This window comes from Ochotona princeps, chromosome 2, assembly GCF_030435755.1.
Source record: "Ochotona princeps isolate mOchPri1 chromosome 2, mOchPri1.hap1, whole genome shotgun sequence".
NCBI lineage: Eukaryota > Metazoa > Chordata > Mammalia > Lagomorpha > Ochotonidae > Ochotona > Ochotona princeps.
This window is the reverse complement of record NC_080833.1, coordinates 37,413,949-37,438,913: the sequence shown is the minus strand read 5'-3', so window position 1 is coordinate 37,438,913 and position 24,965 is coordinate 37,413,949. Positions and strand designations below refer to the sequence as shown.

Here is a 24,965-nt window from a genome sequence, read left to right as displayed (position 1 = left end):
CCAACTCTTTCTTAAAAAATTAATGAATTGATTTAAGAAGCAAAGAGGCACGCAAAGCTATCTCTGCAGATTTGTCCCTCAAATACAACGGGCAGGGACTGGCCTGCCAAAACTGTACACTGGGAGTGCAGTCTAGGTCTCCTGTATGGCAAAACAGTGAAATGAACTCTCAGTCATTCTTCGATTTTTTTATATCTCTAAGGCCTACTATCAATAATAAATGTATCAGTGTTCAAGTGTAGTATAGTGCCCTTTTAGGAAAAAGAAAGCTTTATGGTTTTGTTATCATGGTTTCAAAGTCTTATGAGAGTGGTTGGTGTAATACAGTACATGGAAGTCCATTATGACTGCACTAACTCAGCCGCTGTTAGTGTCAAGTCACATCTGTTGCAGTCTTGTCAAGTCAAGCTAGATGCTTAATGTTTCTAGTAACAGGAGATTCTCCCAGGGAAATTTATTCAGCCCTCAAATTTCCCTTCCTGAATGTTAAATACTTGATTAAAATGAGTAAATCAAACACTTTGAGCTGGTTTCTTGTGTGCATGTTTTTATGAGAGACAGTGTTCATATCATGTCATGTGCTTCAACACTCAGATGTTTAGGTAAGAAATACATACTTTGAATTGCTTTTACATCAGTGTTTTCTGTTTAGGTATCTTACCATGGATGAAACACGCAAATTGTTACTTTTGCTGGAATCTGATCCTAAAGTTTATTCTCTGCCATTAGTGGGAATGTAAGTACTGGGTTATTTATTAAAAACCATTTTAAACCCAATATATGTTCAAATATATATAAGCATAGGAATCAGTTGTACTAGATTTAGATCATCAAAAGCCAATGGTTCATAATCTTTCGTATTTTAATAGTAGAATTAGCTGAAATAATATTTTGCCTAATCTTAGGAAGTACTCACATATATAAAATAAATAAAGGTTGAATGTTCCTGGTTGAGGGTGAGTCCATTTTGTCAGCCTTCTCTCACTACTTTGTCATTAGGCACTTTGAAGAACCTGAGGCTCACTTTTTTCTTAGTGATTAAAGGACAGATTACTCAGAAACTTACGCTCATTCCGTGTTTTTTGAGTGCTTCCCATACACATAGTATTATGCTTGGTGCTATTTATGGGTTTAAAAAATCCTCAAGGAATTCATAGTCAAGATGAGACAAATATTCACCAAAGAAAAAATAATGACATATATGATTTATTATGAAATGAGCAGATAGAGTAAGTATTGTTACTATTTTGTGAGAGAGACATGCTGGAGCATTGTTAGAGAAGGGATGCATGGGCTGGACTCTTGTTTGTAGTGGTGGGGCGGACTGTTGGAAAGCAGTCATGAAGGAATGACATGTGCAAAGTGAATGTGAATGTACAGCTGCTGTCTGGACCATGAAATCTGCTTACAGTCTGGTTGCTGTGGTGATGTGTTGGCTGTAGGTTACTGACACCTAAATGAATACTTATCAAGATACATCTGTCATGATCTACCTGAATATGTATGGCATTTAGCCTTCTCAACAATTCTGTGAAGTGGTTTTAGACAGTAAACTTCAGTCTGTAATTCACCCCCTTCTGCCCGTAGCCTTCTGCTTTACCACTGTTTACTGTTCTCTCCCATCTCTAGGACACAGAGGAGAGAACGCACAAGGGGAATCATGTGCTCCTCTGGAAAGAGAGGCATACAAGGGGTTTTCACAAAGCTTGTGGAAAATCTGTATGTGAAAATATAGATGGATTGAAAAGCATTTTTTTTGCATCCAGACTTACTTTATAATTACGTTTTTCTATGGACTTACTTTAAAAAATATTTATTTTATTTACTTGAGAGAAAGAAAGGGAGAGGTGTACATAGGAATTTTCCATCTGCTGGCTTGCTCATATGCCTGCAATCTCCAGAGCTGAGTCAGGCTGAAGCCAGGAACCTAGAACTCCATACAGGTTCCCATGTGGATGTCAGGGACCCAAGTTGTCCTGCCATCTTCTGCTGCTTCCCCAGATCCATCACCAAAGGGGCTGGATTGGAAGAGGAGCAGGCAGGATTTGAGCTGTGTTCATTGGATGCACACTGGCCACTGTGACAGACACTTGCACGGATTTTCTGAAACTCCTTCATATTCTCTACCTTCAGTACCAGTATAGACTGGTTTTTTATTTTTTTTCCTTTTTTTATTATTAATTATTTTGCATTATGTGACAGTTTCATAGGCTCTGGGAATCCCCCCACCCCTTCCCACGCCCCTCCCTCCTGGTGGATTCCTCCACCTTGATGTAGTATTACAGTGCAAATTCAATCAAGATTATTGACTGGTTTTTATTGTTTTATTATTTTGCCTTTTAACATGTTGCTAGTAAATGACAATCATCTGCCATATTATGTTAAGAACATAAAGTACATCTGTAAATGACTATGATTGTTAATTTCTATTTTTTTTCCTATAGTTGGCTGTCTGGAATTATACATATCTACAGTCCTCAAGTATGGGCTTGCTGCTTGCGATACATGTTTAGTTCTTCTATTCAAGAAAGGCAAGTGATATTTTATTCCTGTGGTACTTGATATTTTTCTTTTCCTCCGTTTGTATTTTATTGATCTTATTTAAATTCTTAGAATATTATCTTAACCTTTCACAGTACTGATAAACAGGTATATCAAGAAAAACCTAATATGGGCTGACATTGCAGCATAGTGGATGAGGCTGCAGCCTGTGACACCAGTATCAACGTGGGCACTAGTTGAAGTCCTGACTGCTTCACTTCAAATTCTGTTCTCTGATAACATGCAGGGTAAAGTGCAGAAGATGGCCCGAGTGCTTGGGCCGCTGCACCCATGTGGTAGGCTTGGATGAAGCTCCTAACCTTGGCCTGGCCTTGTGGCCATTTAGAAAATGAACCAACAGATGGAAAAATCTCTCTGTAACCCTGTGTCTTATTTTTAAAAAGTTGTGAGTTCTGTAAGTCTGGAGGAGGATGTTGAGGTAAGGTGGTGGCAGTAGAGTTGCAGTTTTAAATAGGTGGTGAGAGAGGCGCAGATTTGAGGAGAAGGGGTCAGCAAGTGCAGAGATCCTGGGGGAGGATCTCCTTGCATCTTCAAGCACAACAAGGGCAGCATGGCTAGAGAGGAGTAAGTGAAAAGGAGCACAGAAAGTGGGAAGACCATGACTAAACTTTTGATCTTTGCTAATGTGATAGATAGAAAAAGTTGCCTTTGCCAATTTTCTAAAAACAAAACAAAACCCTCATTTATTTGAAAGAGTTATAGAGAGGGAGGGAGAAAATTGATCTTCATATATTGGTTCATTTCCAAGATGATCACAATGGCTAGGCTAGGCTAGGCTGAAGCTGGCAGGTCTCCTGTGTGTGTGGCACAGGCCCAAGTATTTCGACCATTTTCTGTTGCTTTCCCCAGGCCATTAATGGGGTTTTACCTTGTTACCTTGTTTACCTTATTACATTGTCGGTTTTAGCTGCTATGTCACGTGCTGGACCCTTTGCAATGTTTTATAATCTCATCTTCTAAGATGTGTGTGTTGTGTCTTCTAGCCTTTTTAGATTGGGATTGTTCTTTTTTTGTTCTTTGTTTGTTTTAATTTATTTAGTCTGAAATTCTATCTGCGTCTCCCACATGGGTGGCAGGCTCCAAGTACTTGTGCCAGCCTCCACTAGTTTCCCAGGTGTGTTAGCAGGGAAGTGAGTTGGAAGTAGAGCAGCTGGTACTCAAACTAGTTCTCACATGGGATGCTGGTAATGTGGGTGGTTGCTCAACCCACTGGGTCACAACACAGGCTCTTCTGTTTGCTTTCTAAGAGCATGTACACCCTCTCTTCACCACCCCTCCTATATTTGTCTGTGGAATTTAATACAGAAGTATGTTTATGAATATATGAGCAACTTTGCAAAAATGTTCTTTCTTTGCAATGAAACAAATGATTTTTGATTCTTTGCTATGATTTAGTGCATTTTAACTTTTATTTTAAAGACTTATTTATTTTTGTTGCGAAGTCAGATATACAGAGAGCAGGAGAGACAGAATGGAAGATCTTCCATCCAATGATTCACTTCCCAAGTGACTGCAATGGCTGGAGCTGAGCCAATCCAAAGCCAGGAGCCAGGGGTTCTTTAGGGTCTCCCACGTGGGTGCAGGGTCCCAAGGCTTTGGGCCATCCTCGACTGCCTTCCCAGAGCACAAGCAGGGAGCTGGATGGTAGGTGGGGCCGCTGGGGTTAGAACCAGTGCCCATATGGGATCCTGGCGTGTAAGGCGAGGACTTTAGCTACTGGGCCATCTTGCCAGGTCCCATGCGTTTAAACTTTGTTATCAGCTAGTAATATTGTTTTAAGTTCATATTGACAGTAAAGGCTTAGTAAGATTAATTTGAGCAGTGGTTTTATCTGACTTCAGAGGAATTAAGCAGAAGAGACCCTTGGCCTCTCTGGCCTCCATTGCTTTGTTTTCTTGGTTGAATAACATATTTTGCAATTTGTTTCGCATTCAGCATTTTATAAAGTAGAGAGAGCTAAAATATTCCTAGTTAGTTTTAAAGATTAGTTAAAGATTTTATGATTTTACAAATATTTATAAATATCAATTAGTATAAATAAAATTATTGTTCATTTTACCTTTGTATAGTAGTGAAATATAGCAAAACTTTAAATGCATATTTTAAAAAGACTAGGCAAATCTAGAACATGTAAAATTAGATAATCACTAAAAAATCCAAAGAGATCTGAGCTGTAACACCGCATAGATACAGGAAGAGAGAAAAGGGATTGTCTTATAACAAAGCAGCAGTTGTGGGGTATCAGGGTAGACTGTCACTGGGGGCATTAGCCTCTCGCGTTCACTCACTGGCTTCAATCCCAGAACTGCACCCATCTAGTTTTCTGCCACTGCGCCAGGAAAAGCAACAGTAGATGGGCCACATGCTTGGGTCTCAGGTACTGACAAGACAGTGTTTCAGCCTACTGGATTCAACCTGGCCTAGGTTCAGCTAGTCCAGCCACTTGAGGAGTCAGTCAGTGTATGCAACATATTTTGTGTCTCTCTCTCTATTTTTCCACCTTACCTTTTTCCCAGCTTTTTGCCCATTGAGTAAATAAATAAAAACTTAACAAATTATGTCTTCATTTTTCTCAATTTATATAGAATATTGGTGTGTACTTGAGGAAGAATTGTGTAAGTATACTCTAAACTACAGAGTAGCATGAGTGGTTTTCATCTTTTATGTATGCATTTCATTTTGGTTTGAAGTTTTAATAAGGAATATGTGAGAGTACTTATAGAAGCTCATAGTAAAATGGTTTTAAATGGCAAGTTTATTTTGGTCCAAAAAATTTTGCAGCCTACATGTTGTTTTATAACAGGCATTTTCCTTGAACTTTTTGAAAATGTCTTGTATTTCATAATAAAATATTTATTAGGGTTTTTTTTTTTTTCTTTTAAAAATGTACCTTTAAAACAATGGGCCCAGTTAAAAAAAAAGGAGGGGGCTGGCACGGTAGCCTATTGGCTAAAGTTCTCACCTGGCGTGCCCAGGATCCCATAAGGGAACTGGTTCTAATCCTGGTGGCCCTGCTTCCCATCCAGCTCCCTGCTTGTGGCCTGGGAAAGCAGTCAAGGATGGCCCAAGGCCTTGAGACTCTGCACCCACATGGGAGACTCCTGGCTTCGGATTGGCTCAACTCCGGCCAGGAGCTTCTTCTGACTTTTCAATAAAAATTAAATCTTAGGGCCTGGCAGCGTGGCCTAGCAGCTAAAGTCCTCACCTTGAACGCCCTGGGATCCCATATGGGTGCTGGTTCTAATCCCGGCAGCTCAACTTCCCATCCTGGGAAAGTAGTTGAGGACGGCCCAAAGCCTTGGGACCCTGCACCCACGTGGGAGACCCGGAAGAGGTTCCTGGCTCCTGGCTTCGGATCGGTGCGGCACCAGCCGTTGTGGCTCACTTGGGGAGTTAATCATTGGATGGAAGATCTTCCTCTCTGTCTCTCCTGCTCTCTGTATATCTGACTTTCCAATAAAAAAAAATATATATATATATATAATATCTTTATAAAAAGAGCCTCATGTGAAGTTTTTTGAGTATAATCTTGTTACATTCAGCACATTTTAATTAAATTACATTTTTTCTCTATAGAGTTTTTTCGGAATCTGGAAATTTCATCATAGTCCTCTACTCTCTGACACATAAGGAACCCGAGTTTTATGAATGCCTTCCTTGTGACAGTCGTGTCTCTGACCTTCAGTTTCAGTTATTAACCAACAAAGAGACATTACATCTTTTCAAAGTAAGTGATCACCTGACCCATCAATGAGTGTTTGGGGCTGTGCTTCAGCAGCATCTAATCGTTAAAATAGCAAATCAAGGGCCTGACGTGGTAGGGTAATAGCTGAGGTCCTTGCCTCACACACACCAGGATCCCATATGTGCGCCAGTTCTAATCTCAGCAGCCCTACTTCCCATCCAGCTCCCTGTTTGTGGCCCAGGAAATCATTCGAGGACCACCCAAAGCCTTGGGAACCTGCTCCCGCATAGGAGACCCGGAAGAGGCTCCTGGCTCCTGGTTTGCATTGGCTCAGTTCTGACTGCCTTTCAAATAAAAACAAAATAAATTTTAGGAAGAAAAATTTCTTTTAAAAAGATTAAATGACAATATTTATATAATTTATTCCAAGGAATCATAATGAATTTTTCTATGTTAACTGAAATATACAGAAAACCATCTGCGTGGTGGTAACAGAAAAAGTAGATTTCTGAAACTATAGGAATCAGTTTATAAAGATGTTCAATGACCATTTTTTAATAAAATCATTGGTATCCAAGGTCTAAGGCCAACACTAAACATGCATTCTTTAGTTTATTATGAACTATTTAATAATTAATATTTCTAAATAACCACCTATATCCACTTGATTTTGCACCTTGTGTAAGTTCATTTAAAGGTTATATCAGTTTGTGATTACTTAAATTTTTAAGCTTTAATTTTAAATGTAATATATAAATGAGATCTGATAATTTCTAGTTTAGGGCCTATTGCTTTCTTTTTGGTAAGATTTATTTTATTTTATTTTTTTTTATTGGAAAGGCAGATTTTACAGAGAAGGACATACAAAGAGAAGGATCTTCTGTTCACTGGTTCACTTCCCAAGTGGCTGCAATGGCCAGAGCTGAGCTGATCCAAAGCTAGGAGCTAGAAGCTTCTTCCAGGTCTCCCACATGGTTGCAGGGTCTCAAGGCCTTGGATCGTCCTTGACTGCTTTCCCAGGCCACAGGCAAGGAGTTGGATGGGAAGTGGAGCAGCCAGGATTAGAACTGGTGCCCGTATGGGATCCTGGTGTGTGCAAGGTGAGGACTTTAAGCTACTAGGCTACTGTTCTGGGCCCAGGACCTATTGCTTTTAGATGTCTTTTTTTTTCCTTTTATTTGTTTTGTAAACATTAGCATTTATTTCAATTATAGGTTGAAAGATGGAAATTGCTGCTGGCTTACTCCTGAAATGCTTGCTACAACTGGCAATTGGGTCATGCTAAAGCTGGGGGTCAGGATCTCGTTTGTGGTATCCCACATGAGTGAGAGGGACCCAGCTATGTAAACTGTCTTCACCACCTAGTCAAATGCCCATGAGAGAGGTGTATCAATTATCATTTTATTCTTTGGATGGTATCCTCAGTTCATAGTTAAAATCACTGTATTCTGATTATTAAGTTGTATGATATAGGTGATTGTTTATTTTTGCTTATGTAGCTGGGCAGTGTTCAGTTATTAAAGAAGGTTATGGTCACTGAAGTTGGAAGTATACTTCCCGCCCTCAGCGTGTCAGCGTGACTGTTCATCAAATAGAATTATCTGGTGTTTTTATTTAAGTCAAATTCAAAGTATGACTCATTTTATTTCAGAATGTTGAGCCTTCTGACAAAAATTCAATCCATTTTGAACTGAGTGCCGAAAGCCAAGCTGCAGAAACAGAGTTCTTCAACAAGGTTTCTGCGAATCTTTCAGTTAAGAGGTAAAGGATAACTCTGTTGTGACATATACTCTTTTTTTTTTTATTTTTAAAACATTTTTAAAAGATTTATTTATTCTTATTGAAAGTCAGAAGTACAGAGAGGAGGAGAGACAGAAAGGTCTTCCATGCTCTGGTTGACTCCCCAAATGGTTGCTGCAGCTGGAGCTGAGCTGATGCAAAGCCAGGTGCTTCCTCTGGGTCTCCCACGTGGGTGGAAGATCCCAAAATTTTGGGCTGTGCTCTGTTGCCTTCCCAGGCCACAAGCAGGGAACTAGAAGGGAAGTGGAGCAGCCAGGATAAGAACTGGCGCCCATGTGGGATCCCAGATGTGCTCAGCAAAGACGTTATCCGCTAGGCTACCATGCCAGGCCCCATGACACACACTTTTTTTTTTAATCAGAAAGGCGGATATACAGAGAGGAGGAGAGACAGAGAGGAAGATCTTCCGTCCGATGGCTCACTCCCCAAGCGGCCGCAATGGCTGGAGCTGAGCCAATCCAAAGCTAGGAGCTAGAAGCCTGGAGCCTCTTCTGGGTCTCCCACACGGGTACAGCATTCCAAGGCTTTGGGCCGTCCTCAACTGCATTCCCAGGCCACAAGCAGGGAGCTGGATGGGAAGCAGGGCTGCTGGGATATGAACCGGCGCCCATGTGGGATCCCGGTGTGTTCTAGGCGAGGACTTTAACCACCACGCTGTTGCGCCGGGCCCCATGACATACATTCTTAAGAAATGATATTCATTAATTTTTGGTGAGTAATCAAGATAATTTCTCTTCATCTCTTTTTTTCCAGTTTTTTGTGTATTGGTGTGCCAATACTGGTGATAGTGGGTGATGTGGTTATTATTCATCTATGCTGCCATCTTTCTGAGGTTTATTTGAGAGAAAGAGAGCAAGAATGCTCTCCTCTGCTAATTGATTACTCAAATGCCTAGTGTGGACCTGGGCTGAGGGCTGAAGCTCAGGGCTGAGAACTCAATGCAGGTCCAAGATAGGTGACAGGGACCAACTACGTAAGCCATCACCAGCTGCCTCTCGGAGTCCTTATTAACGGGAGCCTCTTATCAGGTAGTGAGCCAGTATTAGAACTCAAGTACTCTTGATATGGCATATGGGTGTCTTAACTTACATTTTTTTTTCTTTATTTTGGTAAAGTTTTATTAAGGTATAATGGAAAAAATAATGAATAGGGTACACCTGAGAGACCAGGCAACAGCTCAGTAAAGAACTAAGAGCCTTGTATTTTTTTTTTTTAATTATGAAGTTATTTAAAGGGTGAGGAGCTCATAGGTATTCATGGGTCATGTTCAGAAATGAGGAGGGCCTGAAGGGCAAGTGTGGGAGGAGAGCTATGTCTTCACCCTCCCTCCTGTGTCCATGGAAAAAAAGAGGGAGTCCCTCTGAGTTGTCTGACCACTTACATAGCCCTCAGGTGCTCAGTGGAGGGAAGTACATCTTGGGAGAAGGGGTCATTGGACTGATAGATGAGTGGGTTGGAGTTACATAGAGTGGGGGAGTGTGGCTTCCAGCTTGGGACCCTAAGCTAGCTACTCAGCTTTCCATTCCATTCACTCAGAGATTTCCAAACCTTAATCCTAAGGGTTGCTTAAGGTTGTAGATGCATCCCATCTTCTGTAGTTATATCCTGATAATTAGGGACATAGAACTTGCCCTTCCTGAGTTTGGAAATCTCTTTCTCATCTAATGGATCCCTCATGAGCTGGAGAATTTTCAGTTAGTGCTAAAGACTATGTCCCCTGCATCAACATCATTGCTCTAAGAAACTGTTGACTTTGGGCCCGGCGGCGTGGCCTAGTGGCTAAAGTCCTCGCCTTGAACGTGCCAGGATCCCATATGGGTGCCAGTTCTAATCCCGGCAGCTCCACTTCCCATCCAGCTCCCTGCTTGTGGCCTGGGAAAGCAGTTGAGGACGGCCCAATGCATTGGGACCCTGCACCCACATGTGGGAACCCAGAAGAGGTTCCTGGTTCCTGGTTCCCGGCTTCGGATCAGCGCGCACCAGCCGTTGCGGCTCACTTGGGGAGTGAATCGTTGGAAGGAAGATCTTCCTCTCTGTCTCTCCTCCTCTCTGTATATCTGACTTTGTAATAAAATAAATAAATCTTTAAAAAAAAAAAAAGAAAAAATGCTGTTGACTTCTCTGCGACAGAGGTGGCCAGTCATAGAACATGTGCGCCGAGTCCAGACCACACTCCCATTAGCTCTAATCCTTGAGATCAGAGATCCTGACATCTGGGCTAATAAGACATGAAAGCATGGGCTGATTGCAAATACTGAGAGCCGTTAGTGGACACCCCACCCCTCATCTGGTGTTGTGCCCTGGACTAGGAAGCTTAGTATGGCAGCACTTCAGTTCCCCAGCCCACCCCAGCCTAGCTCTCTGGCTCTTGTATATTTCAGTGGGTGCATCGACCTGACTTGGAGGCCCTTAGCACAGGCCCTTTGGGTCCCTCTGCCCAACCCACGTGCAGCCCTGGCTCTTACCTACATTTTAACCTCTAGGCAAAATGCTTACCCTCATTTTCCTGAACCCAGTGAGTGTATTTCATGGAATGCAAATCTATCACTAGATTAAACATTTTTTTTGACAGTATGTGTTTATTTCTACATTTCTTGAGGTCAACCAAAAGGTGCTCAGTGGCCGTTGATTGTTTTGCAATTAACAATACAGAGTTAAACCCAACGTGGTCTGGCGAAAGGGGTAGTTTGTTAATCATGAATCTGTCTAGGCCAGCTTTCCTGGTCAGCTAATATTGACCTAAAAGATCTATGGTTTCAAGATATTAAATTAAGTTACCAGAATACCACTGTGACTTAGTAAATTTACATCATTCAATTTCAAAAAGAATACTAAATTACTGAAGGTGTGTGTGTCTCCCTCTACTCTCTAGATCATCCCAAAAATCATCTCCTGGGAAAATGCCGCTAAGTGATCCTGACTCTGGTGTTGAAGATGAAGATTTTTCTCCAAGACCCATTCCTAGTCCTCATCCAGTGAGTCAGAAGGTACCATTGACCTCTTTATGAGCTCACCTTTGTGGTTGGAGAGCTGAAAGTATCTTCATGTTAAAGCACTAAATATTTTTTTTTAGGATTTATTTATTTTAAGGATTTTTATTTTTATTACAAAGTCAGATATACAGAGAGGAGGAGAGACAGAGAGGAAGATCTTCCGTCCGATGATTCACTCCCTAAGTGAGCCGCAACGGGCCGATGCGCGGATCCGAAGCCAGGAACCAGGAACCTCTTCTGGGTTCCCACATGTGGGTGCAGTGTTCCAAAGCTTTGGGCCATCCTCAACTGCTTTCCCAGGCCACAAGCAGGGAACTGGATGGGAAGTGGAGCTGCCGGGATTAGAACCGGCGCCCATATGGGATCCCGGTGCGTTCAAAGCGAGGACTTTAGCCACTAGGCCACGCCGCCGGGCCCAAGATTTATTTATTTTTATAGGAAAGCCAGATATACAGAGAGGAGGAGAGACAGAGAGGAAGATCTTCCATCCAGTGGTTCACTCCCCAAGTGAGTGCAATGGCTGGAGCTGAGCCAGTTCGAAGCCAGGAGCCAGGAGCTTCTTCCAGGTCTCCCACATGTGGGTGCAGGGTTCCAAGGCTTTGGGCTGTCCTTGACTGCATTCCCAGGCCACAAGCAGGGACCTGGATGGGAAGTGGAGTAGCCAGGACTAGAACTGGCAGCCATATGGGGTCCCAGGCACATGCTAGGCAGTGATTTTAGCACTAGGGTATAGTGCTGGGCCCTTGACATAAACTTTTATTTATTAACTTGTTAGAAAATACTGTATTTGGGTAAAGTCCTTACTTGCATGCACCGGGATCCCATTTAGGTGCCGGTTCATGTCCTGGCTGGTCAACTTCCGTTCCAGCTCCCTGTTTATGACCTGCGATAGCAATCAAGGGTGGCCCAATGTCTTAGGACTCTGTATTTGTGTGGGACACCTTGGAGAAGCTCACGGTTCCTATCTTCTCCTGTTACGGCCACTTGGGGAATGACCCAGTAGCTCGAAGGTCTTTCTATCTCTGCTGTCTGTAGATCTGCTTTTCTAATACAAGCATAAAATAAATCTTTAAAAACATTTTTATTTTCTCTCAGGGACTAGTTGTAATACCCCTGCCATAACTTTTAGATTGTAGTCAACCAGAAGGCTGTTTTAGGTTTGTTTACCTTTACTGGAGTATTGCTTACTAGAGAAGAAGAAATGGAATTTTTAAAAATTACTAATATTTTTTTAATTTGTGGAGAAAATATTTTGAAATATTTACTAGTGGATTCTTTGCTAAGGTTACATAAATATTATTTAATGTTTGACCTGTTAGAGTATTGTGCCTGTGATAATTTGCTTTCAGATAATAAAAAAGTCTGCTAAGTAGTTTTGCATGTTTTGTTCTTTAACCATGCAATATTAATCACTATTCTAATAGAAGTTCCACTATTAAATAAGCCTTTGAAATGTTTCATTAATTCTGTGAAAGTAAGGCCTTGTTTATTTTTCTCAAAATTATATTCCTAGTGCCTAGCAAATTGAAGATACCCAATAGATATTTGCTGATGGTATAAATAATTAATACTGTTTAATGCATATTTGAAACTAATTTGTAAAATGCCAGCCTTTAGAAACTAATGTATATATTTTTCCCTTAAAAATATTTTGTTCCTTTTTTGTTTGTTTTGTTTTAAATGTATAGATTTCAAAGATCCAACCGTCAGTTCCTGAACTTTCGCTTGTGTTGGATGGCAGTATTACGGAATCAAACCCTCTGCCTAAGCCGCTGGAAATGGTGAACGATGACCATCCTCCTCTGTTAATGAACCACTCTGAACCCTTGAAACCACTGCAACCCCACATCTGTGATGAGAAACAGAGCTTTGAACCTGGAGAATCTTCCTTGAGACAGATACCAAATCAGTTAAGGCAGGGAACTGTTCCTTTGAGACACTGCAAAGTAAGACAGCCATCTGCCTGTGCAAAAGGAAGCCCTTATATCAGGGACAGTGTCAAACCATCTTTTCCTAATGGGCCAGTTTCTGATACATCTGAAAAGCTTCAGTCTTCTCTTGCTCCACAGCCTCACTTTAACAATTTTGTTTCACCCCCTATTTTGGAAGGACCAGTGGAACTTCAGCTGCCTACTCTACCATCACCATCTTACTGTTGTGCAAATGTTTGTGGATGTTGTCAGCATCATGGCCATATTCAATATAGTCCAATAAAGTCTTGGCAAGGTACAAATACAATAGGATCATTTCAAGACCTGCCATCTGAAGCTCTTCAGAAGCATCCATTAATTCACCCAAGTGGATATCCTGTTGTGTGCCATAACGCCTTGTATTCTTCAAGTAGTCCAATAGCCTTGAGACCTCAGGGAGGTATGGGCAATTGTTCTCCTTGCAACAATACTGAACCATCTCCTGTGGCAAATCTGCCTTCACGTGTGGATCCTTGTACTCCACAGCCCTATGCAGTGTGTATTCACACACCCAAGACTGCATCTGATAATGGCATGATGGGCCTGACTCCAGATGCATATCGGTTCCTCACAGAACAAGACAGACAGCTAAGACTACTTCAGGCCCAGGTTTGCTTGGCGCTTAGTTATGTTTAATTTTTTTATATTAATATGGTTTTTTAAAACTATCAAATGTCAGTAATGATAAAATTGTAGAATATCAGAACTGGAAGGAGGCTGTAAGAAATGAAGTCTAGTCCCCTGTGTTTTACAGATAAATAAAATGAAGATTAGTTGCTAGTTAGTAGTAGAACCAGAACTAGAAAGTAAGCCTTTCTACCATCATGGGCATATTTTAATCTGGAACATAACTGCATTTTTTGTTTGTATTTTGCTCCTAATGAAATATATATATACAACTGAATGTAAAGACAAGACAGTGAGTTCCAATACATGTAGTGTAGCCACCTTGTAATGTATACTAACTTAGCCAGAGAACCTTAAGGAATGATTCTAGAACCTCTCTGTGAATCTATGTTGCTAGACTTATTCCATCATTTTATTCTTAAATATTTTGTTTCTTCAGGACCTTTGCTGGAGAGTCCTTAGTGTTTTAATTTTATCGTTACAGAATTTAGTCTGTAAATATTTTTTTTCCCCTAATCAACATCCCTCTACTTTTCTACCCCAAACCAGTTGTTCCTCTCTTTCTCCTGATGCTGAAGGGGACAACCTAAAATGAACTGGGAACTCAGTCCAGGTATCCCATGGGGTGGCAGGGACCAAACACTCTGGACCCATATGTTACCATCTTGTCGGGGTACACAGGAGCAAGAAGCTGGAATCAGGAGTGGAACCAGGACTTGAACTCGGTCCCTCTGATATGGAATACCAGCATCCCAAGCAGTAGGTCAAGTGTCTATGTGTCAGTTTCTCCTTAAAAATATTTTGGATAGGCAGAGTTTTTGCTCAGCAGTGAAAATGCTATTGTGATACCACATCCTAAGTCCCTGGTATTGCCAACAGCATAGCTGTGAATATCCTTGTACTGGCATCTAACTGTTTATGTGCCAGTATCTCTGTATCATAAAACCTAGAAGTATAGCTTGTAGTCCAAGGAAGCACGCATTTTAATGTTCAAGGATAATGGTATTTGTTACTCTCCTAGTGTTAAATTTCATTTTGGTGTTCTGGTTAAAGGAATAGACTCTGGTTCCAGATTTCTTAAATTATAAATCAGCTTCTGGATAATACAAATTATGCAAAAATACTTATTAAAAATTCTTTAGTTTTCTCGCTTATGAAATAGGGTTAAAGGATTGAGTGAGTTACTAGGAGGGCTTAGAATAATAGTGCCTGCCATGTAGTTGGTGCTTACTAAATGTTAAATGTTTTCATTGTCATTCCCTCAGTGTTATCATTTCAGAAATCAGAAACCCTTGCTTTACTTTCTAGATAGATCCTGAACTTAGCATCTCTATCATTTCTCACATGCTCACCATAATTTAAACAAATGTTTAATCATATTTTCCATGCTGTCTTCTGTATTGTACCCTCATGTGTTCTGCAGTTCAAAATGTAATGGCTTTTAAAAGTTCAGATCAGATCATTTCATGTGTGCTTAAAAATCTAATAGGAAGTAAGTGTTTATCTTATCAGTTAAGATGCCTGCATCCCATATTAGGTACCTGGCTTTGATTTCTGGATACAGTTCCTGACTCTGGTCCTATACTAATTCAGATCCTGGAAAGAGGTGATTATGGCCCACTCAAGTTACTGGGTTCCTGCCACGTGCGTGGGAGACCTGGATCAAGTTCCTGCCTTTACCTGCATCCAACCCCTGTCTATTGTGAACATTTAAGGAGTGAACCATATAGGGGCAGCTCTTTGTGTGTTTCTGTTTATTCATCTTCTGATGATTTCCATGGTAGTTAGAATGAAATCCAACTGCTGTTTCCCAATTCCAACTTCTTACTTAAAATCTGTATTTACCAGTCTGCAGGTACAGTTTCAGTACTTCTTGTTCAAACATGTCAGAACATGTTAACACTTTAGGTTCAGTTCTTTTTTCTTTTGGCCAGGAATAACTTTCTTTCTCTTTTTCTTTTCCTTTTCCTTTTTTCTTTTCTTTTTTTTTTTAAAGATTTTAAAAGGCAGGGTATTTGAAAGGCAGAGTTACAAAGAGAGAGGGAAAAACTGATATCCCATCTGCTGGTTCACTCCCCAAATATTCTCAATGGCTCTGACTAATCCAGGCTGGAGCCAGAAGCCTAGAGATTCTTCTAGGTCTCCCATGTGAATCTAAGGCTCAAATACTTGGACCATCTTCTGCTTTCCCAGGCACATTAGCAGGGAGTTGAATTGGAATTGGAACATACAGAACATGAACCCTTTATGGGAAGCCAGCATTTCAAGTGGTAGCTACAATCATGAATGGGAGCTGGATTCAAATCCTAGCACTGCCATGTGAGATGTGGTTGCCTCAAGCTGCCATCATATTTGCTGTGCCAAATGTGCACCCCTCTGAAGTCTTTCTACTTAATTTATAAGAAATTACTATGGGACTTAGTACGATAGCTATATCCTTACCTTACATCTACCGGGATCCCATTTGAATACTGGTTCATGTCTTGGCTGCTCTGCTTCCCATCCAGCTCCCTGCTTGTGGACTGGGAAAGCAGTAGAGGATGGCACAAAGCCTTGGGACTCTGCACCCGTGTGGGTGACCCAGGAGAAGTTTCTGGCCTCTGGCTTTGGATAGGCTCAGTTCCAGCCATTGTGGCTACTTGGGAAATGAACCAGTGGATGAGAGATCTTCCTCTCTGTCTCTCCTTCTCTCTACATATCTGCCTTTCCAATAAAAATAAATACATCTTAAAAATAAAAATAAATAAAATGCTCAGATAAGCAAATTCTTAGAGATAGAAGTAATGGTTGCCAGGGACTTGGGAGATGGGCATAGGGAGGTGGCTTACTAATGAGCTCAGAGTTTTCTCAAGGGTACATGCAACTGTTCTGGAGTTAAATACTGGGTGTGGTGGGAAATTTAATGAAAATACTAAAAACCACAAAATTGTGCACTTTAAATCCGGGGGGGGGGGGTCTTACAGTTTGTGAATTATATCTCAATTTATTATTTTTAAAATATTTTTGCTCAAATTTTATTTTAAATTCTACGTATTATTTTATGATACAGTTCCATAGGCCCTGCGATTTCCTTACCCCCTTCCCATTCCCTTTCCCTTTGCAGAGTTCCCCTATATTATTATTATAGCATATTTCTTCATTAACAGTCATATGTCCATCATTGTGGGTATGGATAATGGCAGAGAGTCCAGCATCCTATTGTCAAGATATATAAACAGTTTCACTGGGAGTCCACCTTTGGTCTGGAAGTAGAGATGCATACTGCATTGTAGCCTCACATCTGGTTATGACAGTCTCCATTACACAGTTACTATACATCCCCTTAAATGAGAAGCCACAATACAAAGTTTATAACAGAAAGAAAAATAGAAATTTACAACACCATGAAGTTAAATAACATGGTACTAGTTATGATAGTCTCCATAACACAGTTACTGTAGATCCCCTTAAATGAAAAGCCACAAAACAGAAACGATAAAAGAAAAGACACTAACACTACCATGAAGTTAAATAACATGCTACTGAATGACTAATGTGTCGCTGAAGAAATGAAAATTAAGAACCTTCTTGAAGAAAATGATGCTACTGTACGATCTATGAGTCATTGAAGAATTTAATAAGAGTTTTGAAGAGATGAAACTGAAAAAAAAAATCAAAATCCATGAGATATAGTTTCTGCTGTTCTTTGTTGATGAGATATGCCTCCTGTAGGCAACAGATGGGTTTTGTTCTTTTAATTCAGTCTACCAATCTGATGTTTGATTGATGAGTTTAAGCCATTTACTTTCAGGTTTAATATAAATGGGTGGTAATTGGGTTCTGTCATGTTAGCTATGGGTTGTTCATCGATTTAGTCTTCTGTTGGTCTTCACATTTGCCTTTGGTTTTGGTGGGTGCTATTACTTTTCTCTGTCAAGAGAACATCTTTAAGTATCCTTTGTAGGGCAGGTTTGGGAGAGGCATAGTCTTTTAACTGTTTTTTACTGTGGAAGAATTTTATTTCATTTTCAAAGACTAAGGAAGGCTTTGCTGGGAACTTTATTCTGGGCTGACAATTTTTTTCCTTTAGAAACTGGAATATGTCCCTCCATTCTCTTGTGGCCTGTAGAGGTCTCCTGTGAATTTAATTGGCATTCCTTTATATGTCAATTGAATGTTTTTCACGTACAAGTTTAAGGATCTTTTCTTTATGTTCAGTTGAAGAGAGCTTGATTATCATACGTCGTGGTGAAGATTGCTTTTGGTCAACCCTCTTGGGAGTTCTGTGCCCTTCCTGGATGTCGTTTCCCAATTCTTTCTCTAGATTAGGGAAATTTTCTGTATTATTCTTTGAATACACCTTTAATCTCAGCTCTCATTCTGCATCTTCTGGGACTCCTATAACTCTTTATTTGGCCTTTTTGTAGTGCCTTTCAATCTTGAATACTTTTTTTGAACTTGACCCAGCTCTGCTTCCAGCTTTTTGTTTGTTTCTCCCTGGCGACAGGGAATATCTTCTAATATTGAGATTCTTTCTTCTACCTCATTCATTCTATTTTGGAGACTCTCCACTGTACTTTTAATTTGATCCACTGTATTCTTCATTTCTGATCTATCAGCTTTCATTTGATTCATTGCGGCTATTTTATGTTAATATTCCTTGAATTCCTTGAATGCCTGCTTTACGTGCTTCTTGCTGTTGAGAAGAAGCTTTATAACAAGTGTTTTGGATTCTGTATCCCCCATTTTCTCGATGTCTTCCTCAGTTAATTCTTAAATTGGCAAAGGCTTTTGCTCCTTTGCAGGGGAGTCTTCAGTAATATTCATTGTGCTTCTCTCTGCTTTTGCTCTTGGTCATTGTACTTCTGGTTATCAGATTCTTCTCCTTGATGCAGGTTTCTAAGCTGTGTCTCCCACAGGTCTACAGTTCCATTTTACTTACTGCAGTTGGTGCAAGGCTCTTTGCAGTCACTTGTGCCACTCCCTTCAGCAAGTTCCAGGTCTGGGTTCTTATATTAGACTTCCACCATGGTCTCTGTAGCCCCAGGTCCTGGCTCACCAGTCTTCAATTCCTGTGATTCCATGCTGAGACTGCACCATTGTTTGTACAATGGTTTGTACTTTCTTCCACTTCTGGTTGGAGCAGGTCCCAGGATTGGGAAGACACCAGGTGTCCTATATAGCTAGATGGTTGTTGGTGGTAATCTTGCAGGAACCTGTTGGCCATTAGGTCTGAGGGCCACCCTGGTCTATTTTGACCAAGTCAGAATTATTTTCCATGTGGGTCTATTACAGTGCACTGAGCTCAGTGAATTCTCTCCCAGCTCAGGGCATGCATAGCCTACTGCTGTCCCTGTAGTCTTTTTTTTTTTTTTTAAGATTTATTCATTTTTATTGCAAAGTCAGATTATATATAGAGGAGGCGAGGCAGAGAGGAAGATCTTCCATCCAATGGTTCACTCCCCAAGTGGCTGCAACGGCTGGTGCTGCGCCTATCTAAAGCCAGGAACCAGGAGTTTCTTTTGGGTCTCTCACACGGGCGCAGGGTCCCAAGGGTTTGGGCTGTCCTCGACTGCATTCCTAGTCCACAAGCAGGGAGCTGGATGGGAAGTGGAGCTGCCGGGATTAGAACCAGCGCCCACGTCGGATCCAGGCACATTCAAGGGTAGGACTTTAGCCGTTAGGACACATCACCAGGCCCTCCTAGCAGTCTTAAAGCCTTAGCCACACTGTATGAAATGGCTCCTGATGTGCCACTACTAGAGGTTTTGATCTGCTGGCCGTCAGGTCTGAGGGCTACTTGGACTATCTTGGGTGGAACCTTGTTGCTGGTTGAGTTCCATCCGCCACTGCAATTCAGATTGTTACTGGCTGAATGCCACTGGGGTATCGGTCACTGCAATACCACACCCTTTTGTCCACTGCTTTCCTGTGTCTGTCATTCTCCAGGTGCTCCTCTGCTGTTGTTCTATCCTTTCCTGGAATGTGCTCTCTTTGCTTCACACTGGCTTATGTTTCTCTGTCGGTTTAAATGTGTCCTTACACTATTCCACCATCTTGAATATCCATTTATATCTCAATTTAAGAAGGAGGAGAGTATGTTGTCTTGTGGGTTTTGAAACACTTGTAATGCTAGCATACCATAATGGAGGACCCATTTGGGTCTCAGTTGTTCCACTTCCTTCCACCTCTCTGATAATGTACCTGGGAAAGCAGTAGAAGGTGGGTCATGCACCTGGGCTCCTGCCAGCCACATGGGAACCCCAGATAATCCTAGGTTCCCAGCTCTAGCCTATCTTAGCCCCAGATAGTGAACCAGTGGATGAAAAATCTCTTCCACTCTCCCTCTATTTCTGTCACTTGGCGTTTCAAATAAATAAATCTGGAAAAGGAAGAGTGAGAAGGATTTTGGTACTTGAATCTCAGCTTTGGTGTTTGTTAATTATTTGACCTAGACAAGTAACTTAAGTTTTTGTCATAAATTCTTATTTGTAAAATGTGTTTCCTAGCAATAGGTTCAGTCTTTACAGGGTTGTCATAAAAACCATACATGATTTTTAAAGATATTTTTATTTATATAAAAGAAACTAATTTTATGTATTTCATAAGTCTACTTTTTCAAAAAAGTTTATTTTTTTGAAAAGTCAGACTTTTTTAAAAAAGCTTTATTTTTATTGGAAAATTAAATTTACAGAGTGAAGGAAAAACAGAGAAAAATATTCCATCTGCTGGTTCATTCCCCAAGTAGCCTCAGTGGTTGATGCTGAGCCAATCCGAAGCCAGGAGCCAGGAGCTTCCTCAACAACTCCCATGCAGGTGCAAGGTCCCGAGGCTTTGGATTATCCTCTAGTGCTTTCCCAGGCCACAAACAGGGAGCTGGATAGGAAGTGGAGTAACTGGGACTAGAATCAGTGCCCATATAGGATCCTGGCAAGTACAAAGCAAGAACTTTAGCCACTGTGCTACTGTGCTGGGCCCTTCAAAGTCAGATTTATAGAGAGAAGGAGATATAGAGAGGCCAGAGCTGAGCTGAGCTGAAGCCAGGAGCCAGGAACTTCCTCCAGGTGTTTCACACAGGTGCAGTGACCCAAGGCCTTGGGCCGTCTTTGACTGCTTTCTTGCGCCACAAGCAGGGTGCTGAAAGGCAAGTAGTGCAGCCAGGAAATGAACTGGCATTCCTATGGGATTCCTGTGTGTGCGAGTCAAGGACTTTAGCCATTAGGCTGCCACACCGCTGCCCTTCTGTATACACTTCTAAGAGGATAATAGTAAATCCCACCTACCCGCACACCCATTCTTTTCTACCCTGCTTTTTTTTTTTTCTCCTTCCTTTAGGTTACCTCCACTGCTTTTCCAGACCATAAGCACGGAGTTGGATTAGAAATGGAGCAGCTGGGACATGAACCAATGCTCATATGGGATCCCAGCACATTTAAGGCAGAATTTAGCCACCGAGCCATCATACTGGGCCCACCTCTATTTAAAAAATTTTTTTGAACATTTATTTTAACTCATTTGTTTTTATCTGCTTGGAAAGCAGAGTGATAGAAATGTTAGATCCACTGGTTTCCTCCGTAAATGCTCAAAAGGACTGGAGCTTGTCCTTGCAAAGGCAGGAGGCTGTAACTCCATTCGGGTCTCCCATGAGAATAGCAGGGATCCAAGGTCATTATCAATTATTATTATTTCCAATTGGAACATGGACAATTCTGATTAACCATTATAAGAAGAATTATGGGGCAATGTCATGGCTCAAAAAGCTAATCATTCCACCCTGTGGTGCCAGCATTCCATAAGGTTCGTGTCCTTGTCGCTCTGCTTCCCTTCCAACTCCCTGCTTGTGGCCTGGGAAAGCTATGGAGGATTTGCTGCCCCTGAGCCCATATGGGAGACCTGGAAAAAGCTCTTAGCTTTTGGCTTCGGATCAGCTTAGTTCTACCTTGGCAGCCATTGGGAGTGAACCAGCAGATGGGAGCCCTTCTCTCTCCCCTTCTCTATAAAGCCACCTTTCAAAAAACAAAAAACAAAAAAAAAAAATGTTTTTCTTTAAAAAAGGAGAATTATGTGTGAAATGGTCAGTATTTAGTTCCTGGAACTAAATTTATGAGTGAAATAGTAATAAAATGTTGGTTTGGGGCCTGGTGCAGTAGTCAGGTTAAAGTCATTGCCTTGCATGCACCACCGTGATTCCATATGGGCGCTGGTTCTGTTTCTGGTTGCCCCCCGTCCCAGACAGCTCCCTGCTTGTGGCCTGGGAAAGCAGTTGAGGATGACCCAAAGCCTTGGGACCCTACACCCATGTGGGAGACCTGGAGGAAGTTCCTGGCTCCTGGCTTCGGATAGGCTCAGCTCCGGCCATGTGGCCACTTGGGGAGTAAGTCAGCAGATGGAAGATCTTCCTCTCTGTCTCTCCTCTGTGTATGTCTGACTTTCTAATAAAAATAAATAATTCTTTGAAAAAAAATGTTGGTTTGAATTGTTAATCATTCAGTCTTTTCTTACTTGAATGTCAAATTACAAACACTAAACACCTTTGTTTCACTTTTTAAATTATAATTGAAGTTCTTTTTAATAATTGACAGCAATGTTCTATATTGAATGTTTTATGTTATGAAATAATTGAAATGTAAGAAAATAATTTACAGTTACTGAGTCTCTTTAAAATTGGTGAACTCTGCAATTGCTACTTTCTGTTGATTACTTCCCTGTGGTTTAAAGTATGCTTTGACTTGATACAGATTGAGCGTTTGTTGGCAGCACAGCCCTGCTCCTGTAAGACAACCAGTGTTGAAGACACAGTGCAAGCAGCGAGACAAAAGGAGCTCGTTTCCATGGAAGCACAACCTTCCCCTGGCTTATACATGAGAAAAAGTGTGAGCATTGCAGTGAGCACAGGTAATTTCTTCTTTATTTCTTTTTTGGCATTTTAATATAAAAAGATTTTTCTAATGTGCTTCTTACCTGATTTTGAATATTCACATTGACATTGGTGTGCAGTACAGTAGGCTAAGGTGACTTTTTAAAGCCTGTGTGATTGTTTGTCTTTGTGGAGTAAAACTGTACTTGAACAGATAGCGGTCTACCTTATGTGACCCTTAGGCTTTGCCTCTTTTATATGCTGCACTCATTTCTGATAAGAAGCGTCTATCACGGGGACTTTCGCTTATGCAGTCTTGATTCTCAATCGTGAAGGGTCTGTAGAATTTCAGTAAGTAGAAATGAGGCCTGGGTAGGGAGAATATGGGCTCAGTAAGCATACTTAGGGTTCTAAGTTGTGACGCTGATAATCAGGAAGAGGAAGGGTTGTGCATTATATTGATAAAATTTGATAACTGATTGGATACAGCAACTGAAGAAGATTTAAACACTGAAAAGTTAACTCCAGCTAAGTGAAATATAGTATCCTGAATTGGATAGAACAAAGACATGAGTAGAAAAGTTGATTGAATCTGAATAAAGTCTAGAGCATATTAGTAAGTGGTAATAAACTAGTGTTGATTTCATTTGAAGTTCGTTTTGGAGATAGAATAAAGAAGGAATGGCATCTGTATTATTCTTTTCTCTAACTCATTTAGAGTCTTGGCTGCTCTGCTTTTGATTTGGTTGGAATTCCAGCCTCTGGCTTCAGCCTAGACAGTCCCTGCCCTTTCAGCCATTTGGCGAGTGAACCAGCACATGGAATCTTTCTGCTTCTCTCTTTGTCATTTTACCATTCAAAAAGAACGGAGCTGTTATAATAACTAGAAACCGGAATACTGGTAGGACTGTCTGATCACTCTACATGGCTATTTCACTCAATTCTGTCTGATGTTTTTACATATTATGGTGGTTGACCTAAAAACTGCATTCTAGCAGCTGAATTTTTATGTTGTTCTAGCCATATTTTCTCAATCTCACTATTCCTTCAGTCCAATTTTCTTTTTCTTTAATGAGTTGAGTATTAAGCTTTATTATACATAGAGAAAAGAACCATTAATGGGCCCGGCGGCGTGGCCTAGCGGCTAAAGTCCTCTCCTTGAATGCCCCGGGATCCCATATGGGCACCGGTTCTAATCCCGGCAGCTCCACTTCCCATCCAGCTCCCTGCTTGTGGCCTGGGAAAGCAGTCGAGGACGGCCCAATGCATTGGGACCCTGCACCCCCGTGGGAGACCCGGAAGAGGTTCCTGGTTCCTGCTTTGGATCGGCGTGCACCGGCCGTTGCGGCTCACTTAGGGAGTGCATCATTGGACGGAAGATCTTCCTCTCTGTCTCTCCTCCTCTCTGTATATCTGACTTTAAAGAACCATTAATGCCTGCAGACTGGGACACAGTGGTGCTGGGTGGAGGATGGCTAGCTGTTTGGAAAGTGAGCAGCTTTAGGTGCCTCAGAGGCTCGTGCCACATTGATTGTTGAGTCAGATGGATTTGGCTTCATCCTAAACACCACAGGGCATCAGGGCACTAAGTAACTTTCTGCCCACGTTGCTTCTCTGTTTCATTGGGGCTTCCAGGGCAGTACTCAGAAGCAAGTTATTGAAGCACAGGGGCTTCCTGAGGTAGCCCAGGCCCGTCTCTAAAATCACAAGTAATATGTTAATTGGATGGTTTCCATTTTTACAAACTATATACAACATTTCAAAACATCAGAACTTGGGCTCGGCGCTGTGACCTAGCAGCTAAAGTCCTTGCCTTGAACGCACAAGGATCCCATATGGGCGCCAGTTCTAATCCCAGCAGCTCCACTTTCTGTCCAGCTCCCTACTTGTGGCCTGGGAAAGCAGTTGAGAATGGCGCAAAGCACTGGGACCCTGCACCCGTGTGGGAGACCTGGAGGAGGATCTGGGCTCCTGGCTTCGGATCAGCAGCACCGCCATTGCGGTCACTTGGGAAGTGAATCATCGGACGGAAGATACTTTGCAGTAAAAATAAATAAATATTTTTTAAAAATAATAAAAAAACAAAAGTATATAGAAAAAATAATAAAAACATCAGAACTCAGGGAACTGAATAGTATGTAGGCTGTTCAGTTTCAGATTGTAGAGAACCTGAATGACCTAGTTTGGGTTAGATTCTAATCTCTGGATCAAAGATGAGGGGGTTGGCAAATTCATGCTAGGAACAGATCTGATGGCGTCTCCTTTGTAGATGGTAGGGGTGGGTGGGTGTGTAAGGGGGACTGGTGAAGGAGCTTGTGAATATTTTTTTAAAAAGATTTATTTATTTTAAAGATTTATTTATTTTATTGGAAAGGCAGATATAGAGAGAGGCACTCACAAGGTGAGAATTAACCAATTGTGCCCGCTCTTGACTTTCCTACCTTTTTTTTTTTAAGATTTTTAAATTTATTTTTATTGTAAAGTTAGATTAC

The 24,965-nt window shown here is 41.3% G+C and overlaps 1 protein-coding gene across 2 annotated transcripts in view; it reads left to right on the top strand.

The window, feature by feature from the left end:
• STIL (STIL centriolar assembly protein) overlaps positions 1 to 24,965 on the top strand; it is a 72,805-nt gene that overhangs the window by 20,195 nt on the left and 27,645 nt on the right. Inside the window, exons 7-13 of one of the 2 annotated variants that reach the window (XM_058681190.1) lie at positions 653 to 736; positions 2,445 to 2,531; positions 6,139 to 6,289; positions 7,899 to 8,008; positions 10,920 to 11,034; positions 12,729 to 13,619; positions 22,355 to 22,511. In XM_058681190.1, the coding sequence (XP_058537173.1) occupies positions 653 to 736; positions 2,445 to 2,531; positions 6,139 to 6,289; positions 7,899 to 8,008; positions 10,920 to 11,034; positions 12,729 to 13,619; positions 22,355 to 22,511 (1,595 nt within the window). The remainder of the gene's footprint in view (positions 1 to 652; positions 737 to 2,444; positions 2,532 to 6,138; positions 6,290 to 7,898; positions 8,009 to 10,919; positions 11,035 to 12,728; positions 13,620 to 22,354; positions 22,512 to 24,965) is intronic. The other variant, XM_058681196.1, reaches the window with a different exon arrangement.